General features: G+C 37.7%; 1 protein-coding gene across 1 annotated transcript; it reads right to left on the bottom strand.

The window, feature by feature from the left end:
- Positions 1 to 6,813: 6,813 nt before the first annotated feature.
- On the bottom strand, positions 6,814 to 10,126 carry LOC127173843 (carbonic anhydrase 4-like). Its single transcript, XM_051123880.1, has 9 exons — positions 9,959 to 10,126; positions 9,689 to 9,758; positions 9,564 to 9,590; positions 9,293 to 9,463; positions 9,044 to 9,195; positions 8,899 to 8,979; positions 8,743 to 8,815; positions 8,501 to 8,664; positions 6,814 to 7,979 (listed from the first exon to the last, which is right to left on the bottom strand). The coding sequence occupies exons 1-9, from the start codon at positions 9,959 to 9,961 to the stop codon at positions 7,614 to 7,616; spliced, it is 1,107 nt and encodes a 368-aa protein (XP_050979837.1). The 5' UTR covers positions 9,962 to 10,126; the 3' UTR covers positions 6,814 to 7,613.
- Between the last annotated feature and the right edge of the window lie 7,244 nt (positions 10,127 to 17,370).

The following is a 17,370-nucleotide window of genomic DNA, read 5'->3' as shown; positions in this document are numbered from 1 at the left end:
TTCCTCAGCTTTCACAAGCAGTGAGGAGTCATTAGTGAGGAAGGAGATTTTACATGCATGTGCTTGTGTGCGTATGTGCATGCTTGTAAGGAAAAGTTATATATTAGCATAAGGTTATGATAATTTTATTTTTTTTACTTTAAAACAACACTAATTATAATGTTTTGGTATGATAACAGATATGATAGTTTGGTTATACTTGTGATCCACGATGGTACAGTGTTGCCTGAAAGCAACATGCAGGTATGAAATCTTACTTTTTGTTAAATATGAGATGTGCAAAACATCAAAAGTGTGATAAATCTATTCCTTCAAATGTTTGATTAAAGAAACTGGTGATTTAAATAAATTGATTAATTTTTTTCTGCATGAAAATATCAAATGTTTAATTTTGTCCATTGTGGTACAATGTTGCCTTGAGGCAACAAACTTTTAAAAATTAAATAAATAAAAAAATATATAAAAATGTTTGTTGATATTGTTATAGTGTCCAACTTTAAGCTGGAAAAACATCACAAATATTTTTTTCCTCATTGATATCATATTGCGTACCGTAGAGGGTTAATGAAAATAATAAATCTGTTATTGTCATTATAATTATCATAATTATCTTTTAAAAAATTATATTGTAACTTGTATTTATGTTAGTTAACAGTGCTGTAATAAGATCATATTTCATTTCAAGATCAGCGGAATTGCAAGTACTAATATCACTTTACAGAAACTGCATGCTGTCCATACAATGAAAGAACAATCTGATTAACCTCATGAAGGTATTTTTGGACAATGACCGCAATCCACTTAACAAGAAAGAACATGGGACAAAAGACCAAGTGTGACAGTAGTTTACACCCACATTTATGACACCTGAAAGCAGGTAATAGAACAGTTTGTCCTTTTCTCCCCTTTGAAATGGAATCTGATCCTTTAGTTGTCCATGTATAAGCATTCAACAGTCAGCAGACTCTTTGGATTTCACACCCCCTCGATGATATTCCAGATACCTTTGAAATAAGGAAATGTGTAACACTGCAATTTAATATCGGAAATATTCACTTCAGCATTTGATGAACTGATTGTGACATAAATACTAGCAGTAAATCCCATCTTTGCTCTTGAATTGAGATGTTTATGGTTTGTTTAATAAAGAAAGAAAACAAAGAAATCTACTGTGGATCTCGTAATGCAAGCCGTGTTGCAATGCGGCAGCATTGTGCAGCACCTGTGGAAAAAAAAAAAAAAACAACATTTCCAGACCATTTTCACCTTATATTAAAGGTCTTGATATTTCAGACGTATCAGTGATCTGATACAGATAGCAGTATCACAATGTGCAGATGGGTTCTTCTGTTTATTGTTCTGCTTACAAAGATTGTATTAGGTTCTGTTCCAGTGGGGCTTGGAGAGTTACATGCTGCTGTCTGGTATGTAATTATGTAATCAGATTCCAAAAATTAAGTACTTTAAAGAGGTCATCGGATGCAAAGTTCACTTTTCATGTTGTTTGAACATTAATGTGTGTTGGTAGTGTATGTACAAATCTACCCTATAATGATAAAAATCCATGCAGTGGTTTTTAATTAATCTGTAAAAATAATATCCCCTTTTTCAAATCGAGCCGCTCTCAGAGGCGTGTCGGTGTGCAGCCACACCGACAGAGGCCGCTCCCACGATAGTTGATTATATATATAATTTGAAAGTCCAACCTCCATTGTTTGGATGCCGGAGCAGGGATGTTAGACAAGAATATCTCAGATTGAGCGACTGAGGTGTTGCTGGATGTAATAATGAACGTAGTGGTCGTCATTTACTCCCAACATCTGAGCCGCTGAAGATGCAGTGGATTACGTTTGTTTGTGAAGGGAATGCGCCTCCCGATCTACATATATCCATCTATGTTCGCGCAAATCATTTGTGATCCAGCTTCACCTACAGCAGAAATGAGTATAAGGGTTTTTTTTATGAATCTTTGCGATCGCCTTTCCTTATAACGTGCTAGTTAGAAAGTTTAACAGCTAAACGCGGCTAAATGCGGCTAAAGTAAACAGGCTCGTCACTCCACAGAGAGAAGAGAGGGGCGGGGCGAGCAGAGCTCACTTGCATTTAAAGGAACAACCCCTTAGAATGGGATGATTTTTGCAGAGCTCATTTTGACAAGGTAAAAAGGGTGTTGTTTTACACAACCATTGAGAAGTTTTAACCAAAGTATATTATAGACTTTTCATTAAGACCCTAAAGAATCATATCAGCTTGTGGAAAATGGGCATCCGATGACCCCTTTAAGCTTGTTAGTGATTATTTACATGTAATACGTGCTTTCCAGAACTTTTTGTCATCTAAACCTTATTCACTAAATATATTTACTTTAAGTACCCCTGAGATTTTAAAATAAATATTTCAATAATTAAGTATCACATTTGCACGTTCGCATTTTTTTTTAATTGTTGATTAATGGTCACGTGGCATGCGGGTAAATACAAATCTTTTTTAGTAAGTGTTTTATTTTAATTGTTATTTTAAACAAAGACTACAGAAACAAAGACTCCATATGAATGGGATGGGAGAAACGCGCAATATGGAGGAAATGTCCCACCTTCTAAATGAAAGAGCTAATCGCTGATTGGTTAAGTCATTGCGCCACTGCAGCAGCCGTTAGAACCTGAGGCTAGACCAACCAATGCGCATGCGCAGTCATAAGCATGTTATGACTGTGCATGCGCATTGGCTGGTGTTAGCCTGAAAAATAAGCTTTTTAAACACTATTTAAGCATAAGAAACAACATTCATGGGGCAATTAATCCTAATGAAATGGACAGATTTTGAAATCGAAGACTTTTTTGTTTCATATCAAAGTAACAAAGCATAGAGCTCAGCCTTTTGTGATTTATTGGATGGGAGGCGCACTATGTACTGCTCATTCGTCAAAAAATCATTTGGGATTTAAAATTCGATATTGGTTCATTAAAATGAGAATCTATTTTCAACACTGCGCTGTCATCCTGTAGGTTCATGATTAAAAATGAAAATGTGAACAAATATAAAAGCAATTAAATGTGTCATTATAATTAAAATATGAAAATTAAAATGATGGGTAATAATAGATTATGACTGAATTTTTACAAATTAAAAATGACAGACAGTGTTAAAGTCTAACGCAACCTCTGGTCCAAACACCTTAAAAAAACACCACAATAATCCACAAGTAATCCACACCACTCCAGTCCATCAATTAACATTTTGAGAAGCAAAAATTTAATTCTTTTTTTTTTTTTTGGTTTCAAACTGTTGCTTCTGACCAAAATATGAGCCCATAATCCATAATAAAGCTTTCTCCAGTGAAAAGTCCACTTAAAAATCCACCAGCATATTTTTTTAGAACTGTTTTGGACTGTTTTTGTTTGTAAACAATGCTTGATCCCTGCATATTTCTCTCCTGATTGTGACAAAATGGCTTTTCCACTGTAGAAAGCAATATTATAGATGAAGAATTCATATTTTAGCTGGAAGCATTAGTCAGAAAAGAGTTAACAAATCTTGGTTTCGAAGCTTTGAAGATTTAGTCTCCATTCATTGTAACTGCGTGAAAAAGAGCAACCTTTCCTTTGCAGAGGTGTACAATCTGAAATGGAAGAATGTAGGCTTTCAAGATCTGTTACAGAACTAAGAGTCATGAAAATTAGTTGCTTCCGGCGCGTTTTGTTTTTGTTTTTTTTTTTCTCTCACAAAAGTGGCACAATGTACAGTATTGAAAAAATGTGGATGCTCAAGATCTTTTAATGGAACTGAGCATCATGCTATGATACCCTGAAGAAATGGGATCAGTTTACTCAGTTTTGTTGGTTGCTACGTATTATTTCATGGGAATGTCAGAATCTGCATATGGTATTTTTTCTTATGTTATCTTCCTCTTATGTGATCTTATGTTGAGGGAACAGCGTCATCATCTATATAGTACTTTTAATAAACAGCTAATTAATAAGAACCCAATATCATGAAAATATCCAAATCATTAAAAAATAATATGCTTTATTATATATGCAAAAGTAAGAAAGTGTTAGAGGACTAAAGACTTTCAGATCTGTTAACGTAACTTCATCAAAATCAAAATATTTTTAGGGAAACATTTCTGAATACCTGGTTCTCAAGCAACGTGGAAATCACACACAAAAGCTGGTCAAATAAACTTGCATATTACAATCCCAACTGACTCTCTAACCACTGGTTGCACATTCAGTGTCCTTTGTTGACCGATATCAGTCAATATTTTGTGTAACTAACTGTCAAAGGAGGTAGTACTGTATTAACTATACAAAGTCATACAAAAGACATCCCACCCCTGTCCAGTTGGTAGCGAGTGCGCTCCAGTGTGGCGGCAGAGCACGGGATCCAGAACAAATACTAAACTGTCACAAATCCAGTGTTGCCAAGTCCGTGGTTTTCTTTGGCTACTTTAACACTGTTGTCCACGGGTTGAAGCGACCCCAATAATGTCATATTTAGCCCCTGAAATATGAATTTACCAGGGGAACCCCAACCAAAAGATATGTATTTTATGTCCCAGAGTGTGGTTTTCATGGGGGACCCCCCCTCGAAAAGCAATTGGGCTAGTTTTGGGCTAGCTTTGAGTGGCAATTGGGCGGGTTTTGTTGTAAAAACCTAGCAACCCTGCACAAATCTTTTGCTATTTGTTTGATTACGCACAGGCAAGTAACCTACCCATTTTAACTACAGCAATCTATCACGCCACATTAAAGAGTGCCAAAACAGTATTTATTGCTTCAATTTCCTAATGAAATGGACAGATTTTGAAATCGAAGACTTTTTTGTTTCATATCAAAGTAACAAAGCATAGAGCTCAGCCTTTTGTGATTTATTGGATGGGAGGCGCACTATGTACCGCTCATTCGTCAAAACAGCATAGACCAAAAGATCATTTGGGATTTAAAATTCGATATTGGTTCATTAAGATGAGAATCTATTTTCCACACTGTGCTGTCATCCTGTAGGTTCATTGTTAAAAATGAAAATATGAACAAATATAAAAGCAATTAAATGTGTTATTATAATTAAAATATGAAAATTAAAATGACGGGTAATAATAGATTATGACTGAATTTTTAAGACTGAAAATGACAATGTTAAAATCGAATGCAACCTCTGGTCCAAACACCTTAAAAAAAAGCAGCCAGCATATTTTTTAGAACTGTTTTGGACTGTTTTTGTTTGTAAACAATGCTTGATCCCTGCATATTTCTCTCCTGATTGTGACAAAATGGCTTTTCCACTGTAGAAAGCAATATTATAGATGAATTCATATTTTAGCTGGAAGCATTAGTCAGAAAAGAGTTAACAAATCTTGGTTTCGAAGCTTTGAAGATTTAGTCTCCATTCATTGTAACTGCGTGAAAAAGAGCAACCTTTCCTTTGCAGAGGTGTACAATCTGAAATGGAAGAATGTAGGCTTTCAAGATCTGTTACAGAACTAAGAGTCATGAAAATTAGTTGCTTCCGGCGCGTTTTGTTTTTGTTTTTTTTTTCCCTCAAAAGTGGCACAATGTACAGTATTGAAAAAATGTGGTCGCTCAAGATCTTTTAACAGAACTGAGCATCATGCTATGATACCCTTAAGAAATGGGATCAGTTTACTCAGTTTTGTTGGTTGCTACGTATTATTTCATGGGAATGTCAGAATCTGCATATGGTATGAACAATAATATGCTTTATTACATATGCAAAAGTAAGAAAGCTTTAGAAGACCGAAGACATTCAGATCTGTTAACGTAACTTCATCGAAATCAAAATATAGTTTCTGAATACCTGGTTCCCAAGCAACGTGGAAATCACACACAAAAGCTGGTCAAATAAACTTGCATATTATAATCCCAACTGACTCTCTAACCACTGGCTGCACATTCAGCATCCTTTGTTGACCGATATCAGTCAGTATTTTGTGTAACTGTCAAAGGAGGTAGTACTGTATTAACTATACAAAGTCATACAAAAGACATCACTGGGGACATGTTATTGTGTGGAAAAATCATATACATGAATCATTTCCTCCTGGAGCCAGCATTTGGAAAGAGTTTCAACCCGCAGTGATTGAACTGCCATAAGGAAAATCCGCTTGCAAAGGAAGTTCCTGGGAGACCGTCACATAGGAGTCACAGGAAGGGAAATCTCAAAGTGACCTCAACTACTCATTCAATCCCCACACTTTTGTCATTCAAACTACTCATATTTTGTCCTAGAGACCAAGATAAAACACACACACACACACAAACAATGAATGTCATAAATCTAACATAAGCATGAGGTTCTGGGAACATGAAAACCCATTATCTTGCGGTTTCTAGAAACGAGTCTTCATTGCCTTCATGTAACAATATTTGTCTTTAAGTTTTGGAATGCACAAGAGACAGAATCTTGCAACTCTGTAGAGGACATTCCAGTTTTAATGGACATTCATTAAATTAGTCAGTGAACATCTTTGGTATGATGATCACTTAAGCAGAAAATTAAAGAGCAAAAAAAAAAAAAAAAAACTAGAACTCAATACTTTGCCAATTTATAATTTTTTTTTTTTTTTTACACATCACCCTCACTCAAACTAGAACTCAATACTTTGCCAATTTATAATTTTTTTTTTTTTTTTTTTTATCTATCTATCTATCTATCTATCTATCTATCTATCTATCTATCTATCTATCTATATCTATATATATATATATATATCTCAAATGTAGAAAAGTACTAGAATCTTTAGATACCCAGTTGTCACCTGCTGTGAAATGGACAAGGACACAAACGTTGTATTTGATACATTTAATGATTTCAATGAAAACTTTTTCAAAACTCTTTTTCTTCTCTCACAATTTAAAACACGAAGTATGAATGTGACCGGTTCAACCTACTATCCTGAAGCGTTTTGACAAACATTCACGTGGTGGCACAGCAGACAATGGCAAAGGACAAACCTTGTGTGCACGCATTAAAACAAACCCAACCTTTACAGTGGAAACCTACAACCCTGACCAAAAAAAAAAAAAAAAAAAAAAAAAAAAAAAAAAAAAAACCACACACACCCCACCCAACCAAACACACCACCCTGGGTGAGAACTCAAAACAAGCATGAGACACAGTCATTCCAAGGAGATTAACGTTTATAAAACCAGCAGACAAATCGATGACGTGTCCGTCGCCCTCAGCATGTTGCCTACATTCAGTTGAATAGAAATGTTCCACTTCAAACTGCACAACCAACACTATTGTCCTAAAGCAGCAGCTCAAATGTCTTCCAAAACGGTGCATGTAAATCAAATGGTTAACCCTCTATAAAATATACCCAGCACTACAACCAAATGTGTAGGACCTTCAGTGCGCAATATGGAACAAATATGGTTTGGTAACTCTTGCAGGAAACAAGCTGAGGGTAAGGAAACTAGACAAAAACAAAATCTTTCCAATATTAAACCAGCTAAAATGACATTAAATACACTTCACATGACTGACACTTTTTTTTTTTTTTTTTAAATGATCTCTAACATTAAATAGAATATTTATACATTCACATATAGAGCCATAAGATTCTTAATCCCAGCATTTAGGGGCAAATTTTACAACAAAGGTAGGATGCAGTACAGGAGTACAACACTCAGAAGAGGAGAAATAAGAGCCTGGGATAGGTTTGTTGCGGCTGATGTCGGCTTTATAAGACTAGTAGTTTTGATACTTGCGGTCGGCGTTATAAGGCCGGTAGTTTTGGTACGGGATGTTGGCTTTATAAGGCTGGTGGTTTTGATACCTAGAAGACCAGTTGTTTTGGTACTGGATGTTGGCTGTATAGGGCGGGTAGTTTTGGTACCTTCTACCTGTGACATCACAACCCTGCCATTGATGGGCTGAACACCCCTGAACGTGTTGATTATAAGGGGAGAGTTGGCAGTCTTGTTGATGTAGACCGATGTTGTGAAGAGGTCAATCTGTTTAAAGAAAGGGACAAAATAAAAACGCCTTTGATCATTTCCCATTGCACTTAAATATTTAGGTCTAAATTTAAGATTTAATGCATCTGAATTCTATTTAAATTAGCATCTATTTGGTTAAAGTATTTGCGTCGGCGTTAATAAGCAGGAGTTTAAATGGTTTGGAGTCACCATAAATCGGTTAATTGTGAAAACAAATTACACGTATAAATTTAAGAAGCATGAACATGATTAAATATGTGGCTAACTGTGAGACAAGCAATACTAGGTTGGCTAAAATTAATGAGATGGAAAAACTGATACATTCATAAATACATAACCTTGTTATTGTGCATTTGAAACCTTGTTTATTAATCCAATTATATAAAACTTCTATGAAGTGTTTTATTAGTGCATGACTGACAAATGTGCATCACATTAAGTTTAATTTTGCAATCCAAATACATAAATCTTTCATTTAGGCCCAATTTATTTATTTATTTTTTTTATTTTTTTAACTGCATAACATCTAGACTTACCAAATCCCTGCTGACTTTGATGGGGTCTTTAAAAATGGTCCAAATCACACCTTCATTGCAGTTTGGTGTGGTCATAGAGCCAACATAACGGTAATATTTACTCCTCTCCACTCCAGGAAGCAAATCATCCATGGAGATGCTATCGGAGATACGTGCTTGATCACCTGAGACACAGTTAATACTTGCCTTTTACCAACCTATGCAACCACTTATTTACTCATACTGTAGGATCATGTCCAAACCTGCATTGGCAATTTTTGTAAGGGAAGATGTTAAGGTATTCCAGCTCTCTGGTTTCCCAGTGTCATTAGATGCCTGTGGGAGATTACAATTAAAGCACTCATCTGAAATATACAGTCATAATTTCTCCAAACATTGGTGAACAAAAGGCAACATACCTCTATGAACACGCCAAGAACTGCCAATGCTGAATCACCAGGCACACTAGCATTACGTTCGGCCTTATTCACGATATGCAACTGAAACACAAGACCTTTTATAAAACCACTGATAAACTTTAATAAAGTTACATTAGGTTCATACCTCCATAGGGAATCGTTTGCCATTCACACTATGTTCAGATCCAGGCGTGGTGCTGCCATTACCCCAGTGAAGATGAAACTCTGTACTGGCAAACAAGCCTGGCAGATCACCTCCTTCCACACGCATTTTCTTGTGATCAAGTGTAACTTGAACTGAAGTGTGAATCCAGAACACAAGTTAACCATTCTGTTCTCAGTCAAGAAGTTTTTCTTTGCTCAAAAGATGGAATAGAAACATTAAGCTACTTACTTGTCATGCCAGTGTTTTTAATCTCAGTTAAGGCTGCTTTGTCACTGTAGCCAGTGAATATCAAAGAGGTCAGATTAGCGTTAGCTTGGACATTAGCGGTTACGATGTTTATTGGAGACTGCCGAGTGCCATTACAGTATTTTTCTGCGATTGTGGGCCAAGTGACATAACCTAAGGTGCAAAAAATATGTATATATATCAGTTTTAAAACATCCTCACCCAGCTTTTAGTATCAAACCATCTCTCAAAACAATGGCAAAAACCTACTTACTGCATGAACGCCTGTGATAACACCAAGCTACAAAAAAAATAAATAAGTTGTTTGAACACGATATACAATCATACAACAGAAGTCAATAAAGTGATAAAGCAACTGAATGACAAAGAAACACTTACACAAAGAAGTTGGTGTGCTGCACACCACATGCAACAGACAAGCTGCAAGGCAGGTTATGATAGCATTCATCTAAGAAAAAAAAAAAAAAACAGCAAAAATAATGAAAGCACTCTAGCTCTGTTGGGTAATTTTCAGCCAGATCAGTTCAGAACATTTGAACACGAAGATCAAACCAATAATATTTAACACACTTCACAAAAGCTTTTTAGAAACACTTTTATATATGTGCAAGTTTTATATACATGTGCAAAGACAAACTACTATCTTACCATTTTAAACAATTAAATGCTTGACTTTACCAGCCCCTTTTACCTAGCACTTGACTTGTCTTTTTTTTTTAATTTTTACAAGCCACAACCTGGTTCCTGTATTAAATCTGCAAAACCTTGTTTAAAAACTACTATTTGTATGAAGGTTTTATACCTAAAGTCCTAAAACATGCAGAAACAGGCAGCAAAATGAGATAGGTGGAAACTGATTAAGGCCCATTTGGTTCAGGTGTTTGATGAATCGTTTAGGCTGACAGCAATCACACTCCAGCCCCAAGCAGGTGGTTTGATGGCCGGTTTATAACCCAGGTTCCAGGATTTATTTAATGCTGGTGTGTCACTGCCAAATATATTCACCATTATGGTACTTAAAAAGTAAATTGATTGTTAATTACTCTGGAATTACAATGTTACTTTTAAATGTTACATTTTATTTCTAAAGTGTTTGCTAAACAAGTTTATACTTGGGTAATATTATACACATGAATGAAAAATGCATAAAATATTTATTTAGAACTGTATTCATCCTAAAATAAGTAGTGTAGTGTATTTTACAAAATTTGCAAATATTTAAGTTAATCTGGAAATATTAACTAGGTTAAAAATATTAATCTGGAAATATTGCTAGGTTAAAGTAACCTACGGTTGGGTTTGTTCATATCTGACCCATCTGTGGGTTGCAAAACAACCCAAACTGGGTTACTTTCACTTTTATTTATTGTTAAAGCAAAACTATGCATGGCTGCGTCTCTCCAGGACCGACGTTCACCACCCCTGATGTATACATTTCTGAATACTGTTGAACACAAAAGAAAGCATGCAACGTCTGTTAAAGATATCTGAAAGGACATCACTGAGCTGGGTTGAGCATTTTTTCAGCACCCGGCCAGGGATGCTATCTGGGCCTGCAGCCTTGTGTGGGTTAACACTCTGCAGAGTTAATTTTAGTTTGGCACCTGGTCATCTGCTGGTGGGGTTATTGTCATGGAAGGGGTACTGTTAGATCCCTGAAAACATGGGAAAAAAAGTTGTTGAGTGCACTGGGCATACAGCAGGGATCTCCAACCCTGCTCCTTGAGAGCTACCGTCCTGCAGATTGGTGCTGGAGCTAAAATCTGCAGAGCTGTAGCTCGTGGGAGCAGGGTTGGAGAACCCTGGCATAGAAAGATCACTGACAGGAGGATTGCTGTAGTTCAGGGTTGTACAAACTCAATCCTGAAGGGCCACTGTCCTGCAAAGTTAAGTTCCAACTTGCGTCAACACACCTGCATAGAAGTTTTTATTATGCCTAGTACAGGGGTACCCAATGTCCTGTGTCCTGCAGAGTTTAGCTCTAACCCCAATAAGACACACCTGAACCAGCTAAGAAAGCTCTTACTAGGCATAATAGAGATTTCCCAGCAGGTGTGTTGAGGCAAGCTGGAGCTAAATTCTGCAAGACACCAGCCCTCCAAGACTGAGTTTGAGCACCCCGGCCTAGTAAAACCTGGATTACCTGGTTCAGGTGTGTTTAATTGGTGTTGGAGCTAAACTTTGCATTACATACCCCTTTTCCACCAAGGTAGTTCAAGTGCTGGGTCAGAGCCAGAGCCTAGTTTCAAATCTTTCGAAACCCAAAGCACCAGCTCGGAACTAGGAAAAGTGGTTTGTAAGTAACACCAAACATTTCTGGCCTAGAAGTAAGAACCACTTGCATCAGGGGCTGGGGGCAGGGTTACCATGACCAACAAGATGAACACAAATTTGACTGGGCTTTTTTTGAAATAACAGCTAAACACGAACACATTGGATTCACCGTGTTTGGATGCTGACGTGGGTTCGCAAAGCCATTGTTGATATTAGGCTTGTTCAGGATGTGTCTGTGCTGGATGGACTGGTCGGCCGTGAGAGTAATTCAAAAGCCTAAAGAATTGTCTACTCTCCAGTTTCTGTCACTGTGCTTTGGTGTTGTACACGTGTTTGGTGTTTGACGCTGCCGCATGCGTAAGACCTGGTTCTGTGGTGGCTTTTTAGCCTGTGGAAAAGCAAACCGGTTCTTAAAAGGCACGCCAATTAAACCAACTCCAAACCAGCAATAGTACTAGCTCTGAACTAGCCCCCAGTTCCTGCACAGTGGCCCTCCAGGAGCAGGACTAGACACCTCTGCTGTTGCTTTTGTAGTCAGTAAGTTCATCTAGCCCAGTGGTTCTCATTTCTAGTCCTGGGGACTCCCTGCTCTGCACATTTTGCACGTCTCCCTTGTTAGTTCAGCTCATGGATCTCTCTTCTAACAAGCTGATGATCTCAATCAGGTGTGTTAAATAAGGGAGACATGCAAAACGTGCAGAGCAAGGGGTCCCCAGGACTGGTATTGAGAACCACTGATCTAGCTCACAGGTGTCAAACTGGACAAACAAAGTTCCTGGAGGGCTGCAGCCCTGTAGAGTTTAGTTCCAACCCTGCTTCAAAACACATACCATGTAGTTTTCAAATAAGCCTGAAGGACGGGATTAGCTGGATCAGGTGAGTTTAATCAGGGTTGAATCTAAACTCTGCAGGGCTGTGCCCCTCCAGGAAACTAGTTTAACACTCCTGTTCTAGCTCAGGGTTACCTGCAGAGTTCAGCTCCAACCCGCAAACACACCTGTCTGTCAAGTGCTCCTAAAGATCTTAGATGTGTCTGACTTGAAGTAGTGCTGTGCAGACTGATCAGTTTATGACATCAAAGTACTGCAAGAGTTATAAGAGAGCAGACGTCGCCATATGCTTTCGATTCGCTCTCGCTTTACTTTGATGTCACATACAGATCGATCTAAGCAGTGCCGCTTCAAGTCAAACACACTTAATTATCTGGTTAAGCTGTGTTTGATCACGGTTGGAGATGAACTTTTCAGGAAGGTAGATCTCTAAGAAACAGGATAGTGTACTCCTGACCAAGGGGTTTCCAAACCTGCTCCTGGGCCTGCATCCTATAGAGATTAGTCCCAACATGTCTGGAAGTTTCTAGTGTTTATTTAGGGTAGAGTAGCTAAACTCTTGGACATCCCTGCTTTAGGGATCCCCTGATCCTTGCCACAGGTCATTTGTCTCCTTCAGGGGAGCAGGGCTCCTGCTCCAAACCCAATCAAATACACCTGAACCAGCTAATCAAGGCGTGTAGGGCTACTTGAAAATTACAGGCAGGTAGCTGTCAAGCAGCAGGGCTGGAGAACCCCTTGTCCACACATTTACTGACTTAACATGACAGATGAAGAGTATTCTTCTAGATCAGTGGTTTTCAAACTGGTCCTGCAAGCACCCCCAACACTGCCCATTTTCTGTGTCTCTCTCATCTATCACACCTGATTCAACTCATCAGCTCATTAGTAGAGACAGCAAGACCTGAAATGGGTGTGTCAGATATGAGACACCTACAGTGTGCAGTGTTGAGGGTGCTTACAGGACCGGTTTGAAATTCACTGTTCTAGATCCAATGTATAATCCTGCTCCTAGAGGGCCACTGTCCTGCAGAGTTCAGCTCCAACCCCAATTTAACACACCTGAACCAGCTAATCAAGGTCTTACTAGGCAAAGTAGAAATGTCCAGGCAGGTGTGTTGAGGCAAGTTGGAACTAAACTTTGCACGATAGTGGAACTTTGCCCTCTAGAAGCAAGTTTGGACACTCCTTGTCTCCTGCATTAGACTAGTTCCTGGATCCTACGGGTGTATGTGATCTTGGTTCTTTTTACCCCAGCAGTAATGTTGTTCCAGGCTTCCCTCAATGTTTTGTTATCACCTGCCCTGAAAGCAGCATCTTGTGTTTTTATAAGGGTGCCAACTTCTGCAATAAACCAAGGCTTCTGGTGTCAGGGTATTTTTCCTGAAGGTTTTTTTTGTGCTACAGCATGGCCTGCAGCATCTTTACACATAGCCGAAACTTACTAGAGATGTGTGACATCGTATACTTCTGTAAATAAATACAATTTAAATTCATGACTTGCACACTTTAATGCCCTTTAAATGGAACATATATGCTCCCTTAGAACTGGAATCATTGCGAAATATCCTATGAAGTCCACTTCGCAAGGCCAATATGGTTGAGTAGAACAAATGTCTTAATTGATAAGATATACATATAAAATGTGCAGAACAGGCAATCGCAAGGACTGGGATTGAGAACTGCTGTTCTTGATCTATGCAGCCCTCAAATGTGGAAGCCATTTTAAACAATCAAAACAGTCCTCCAGGGCTGATATTATGCCCTCTGGCCACCTTCTGATGACTTCCATTTCTGAAGTCGTTAATATGCAGGCATTAATATAACTGATAAGTGCTCAGAACTACCAAGTTTGGGAAAGGATTTGTTGGGAAGCAAAGTTGGCTGCTTCACACTCCCTCATGTTGACACAGAAGTTCCCCATCCTGACTCAGAAACAAGGACATCAGCTTCATCATCATCATTGTTACTAGGTCCTCCTCTGCTCTGCCAGCATCCTGGGGATCTCCAGCTCTGCGGTTCCACCAAGGGCTTCTCTTCCGGCAGCAACTGCAGTCTTTGTCCACAATGGTCCCTTCCTCTGGAAACTGGAGGGAATGGTAATATCACATGCTGTTTTGGTTCTATGAGTTCTCTTTCAATATCTGTTAGTACTCCATGTTCTTGGTTGCTTAAGTTACTGATTTGTTTATTGATCAGTTGCACTTGTTTTCTCTGTCATTGTCTTTTTGTCTCATTGTCATTGTCAATTGCTCATAACTCCTCACCTCAACTTTCTCCTTGTTTTCCAACCAAACTTTGACAGCGGACAAAATAACAACATCATTTTTGTTGCCGCAGAGCAGCGGTGGATTTGCTCCACCGTGAAGCATGCAGGAACTTCCCATGAATCCCATGAACTTTTGCATGCAAACTATGTTGGGGGTCATAAACACACAGCTTTTCCAATGCAAACAAAAAATCTGTATTCTAAAGCAACATTCTATTAAATGTAGCAATGCAACATAATTGGTTATTTTCTTATGAGGATAAAATATTGTAACATGCACTACAGTACAAAATCTGTTGAAAAAAAAAGACCAGTAATTTTCTGCCAAGACCTTGGGAACTTCTCATGAAAAAAAGTTTAGCTCATTTCTGCCTTTAAGAGACCCAGGAAATATAGCATGCATACAGTAGCTCTGCTAATGGCCTAAACAGCTGAATAGGGGAGAAAGTTGACTGAATAACAGGGGCAGCACGGGTTGCCTTGACTTCCTCATTGGAAACCAGAAACCATACAGGTAGAGACAAGGGAAATAAACCATAATTATCAAAACTCTATGAGTGTCTTGACACAGCTAGCTATATATAGATGTAGATATAGATATATCCAATAAATTAACTTTTTCCCTTAACCATAAATGTTCCTTATTCAGTGGGTATAAAAAGTCTACACACCCGTGTTAAAACCACAGCTTATATGCAATAGTAAAACAGACAAACAAAATTCAAGTAACAAACAAATTTTTTTTTTTTTTTTTTTTTGGGGGGGACTTTAAGTAACGGTGTGCAAACCCCTCAACTAGTATTTGGTTAAATTATCTTTCACTTTCAATACAGCAGCAGTCAGTGTTTTTTAATAAGAGTGTAACACCTTGATTTGTCTCTGTTTTATCAGAATGTCATTGTTGTACCCACACAGTGTGTGTTTCTGTTTTTCTTTGCACTGTCTACTCTTGTAGATGATGGTCTTCATGACACAGTCATGCCACATCTAATGTTTTGGAAATACTGATTGATTGACACCCCAGCACATCCAGCAATCCTGGTAGCTCTATGCCATGGCTGTGAGATGCCAACCATTTGAGATGATGCTAAGAAAATCTCTCTCTCAAAAAAAAAAAAAAAATATTTTAAACAGAGTTAATTAGTTAACAAAGATTCAGGAGCATGGCCACGCCTCTACCAATCACCTCACTTCCTAAATCCTCCATATATCGAGCTGCCTCATACCGTGCTGTTTGACTCTTTCTCTTGAACCCACCCTTCATCTAATCAGCTAAGCTCATTTTCTCCTTTCAGGTTGAATCAAGGGTCCTAATCGTCTGGTTTAAATATACAAACGAGGTGATACCCCCACCCTGAATCTCTCCAGGCCATGAAACTCAGACACCCAGATCAACCTGACCATCTTCCTTTCCCCTTACCATTTCATCCTCTTCCTACTCTTCCCTAACGTTCTGAGCAATAAACTATTCATTATCATATTTGGTTGAGGTGTGGTCTTTGCTCGTGAATTTAGAATTAATCAACATAATTTAAATGATGACCAAAAGCGACCAGAAGAGTGTACTTTGTTAAAAACAGAGCATTATGCTTTATTATAAAATGACATATATTGTTTTTATTTTTTACGTCTTAAACATGCAAATTTAACAAGGTTGTGTTTTTATCCAACTGTATCTAATCCTTCTTCACAAACTGAAGCTGTTCATGACAGTCAGAGAGGTTATTCTTTGACTTTCAAAGATGCTGAAATCTTTCTGAATGCAATTTGAATATAGACGGAAAAGATGAGTTGCGGGCAGATGTGTTTTGCATCAGTGTCTTTTCCGCCATCTGTGTTTTGGAGTATTGTTAAAATGTTTTGGTCATACTGCCCTTCCCTTTCTTTGTTTGTTGAAGTTCACTAGAACCTGTGGTTCACCAATGATCCTGTATCCTTCCTGAAAAGTAGGTTAAAAGTTTTCTTCCTGAAACAAGAAGCAATAGGTCCTTGAGTTTCCATCACATAACATTTAAAATATCTAATCAGGGTATTTAGGCTAAATAAAATACTACTCAGAGATTTTTTTTTCCCCATACTACACTTCCTCTTATGTTTTTACAACACAAAATGCATTGTTTAAAGATAACAAATTGATCTATTTGTTTTTGGCACATCTCTCTGTCCCTCTCTCATTCATGTATGTATGTATTTATTTATTTATAACGGTGAACTACATTTTGCTATAACCCATTTACAAAATTCTTACTGTTATTTTCTTTCCTCTTTGCCATTGCAAACGTAATTAAATGTTCTGGAGAAACGTATCAGTTTTCCCTTTAAAATGTAGTTAGGTAGAAGTCAAATATTTATACCCAAATACAGTACAATTTTTAAGTTTCCCCATCAAGCACAGTAACAGAATTTGTATTTCAATACTACGCGCTTCTGGAAACGGTTGCTAAATGTTTCATTTTATTGAAATGTGAAATGATTCATTTGAATTTTTTGCTACACTAAAAACAGAACTTCAGTATTTTAAATTAATGCTGCAAATTCAGCTTTGTTCCATTCAAATTAACAGATGTACTTAATGACAGTGTAGGTTTTGTAGATCAATTCTGTACGTAGCTGGAAGTCAAGACTAGACATTTGAATGCACAAGCCCAAAACTATTCAACTTATGAGATGAATAAAACACTTGCTAC

This window comes from Labeo rohita, chromosome 12, assembly GCF_022985175.1.
Source record: "Labeo rohita strain BAU-BD-2019 chromosome 12, IGBB_LRoh.1.0, whole genome shotgun sequence".
In the NCBI taxonomy this organism is placed as follows: Eukaryota; Metazoa; Chordata; class Actinopteri; order Cypriniformes; family Cyprinidae; genus Labeo; species Labeo rohita.
The sequence above is the reverse complement of the archived record's forward strand: the minus strand, read 5'-3'. Positions and strand labels throughout refer to the sequence as shown.

What these genes read in the sequence shown, in the direction of transcription:
- LOC127173843 (XM_051123880.1), bottom strand. An exon ending in TTATCACAGGCGTTCATGCA is followed by an intron (nt 9,464 to 9,563) that starts GTAAGTAGGTTT and finishes TTTGCACCTTAG; the next exon opens with GTTATGTCACTTGGCCCACA. An exon ending in TAAAAACACTGGCATGACAA is followed by an intron (nt 9,196 to 9,292) that starts GTAAGTAGCTTA and finishes TTCACACTTCAG; the next exon opens with TTCAAGTTACACTTGATCAC.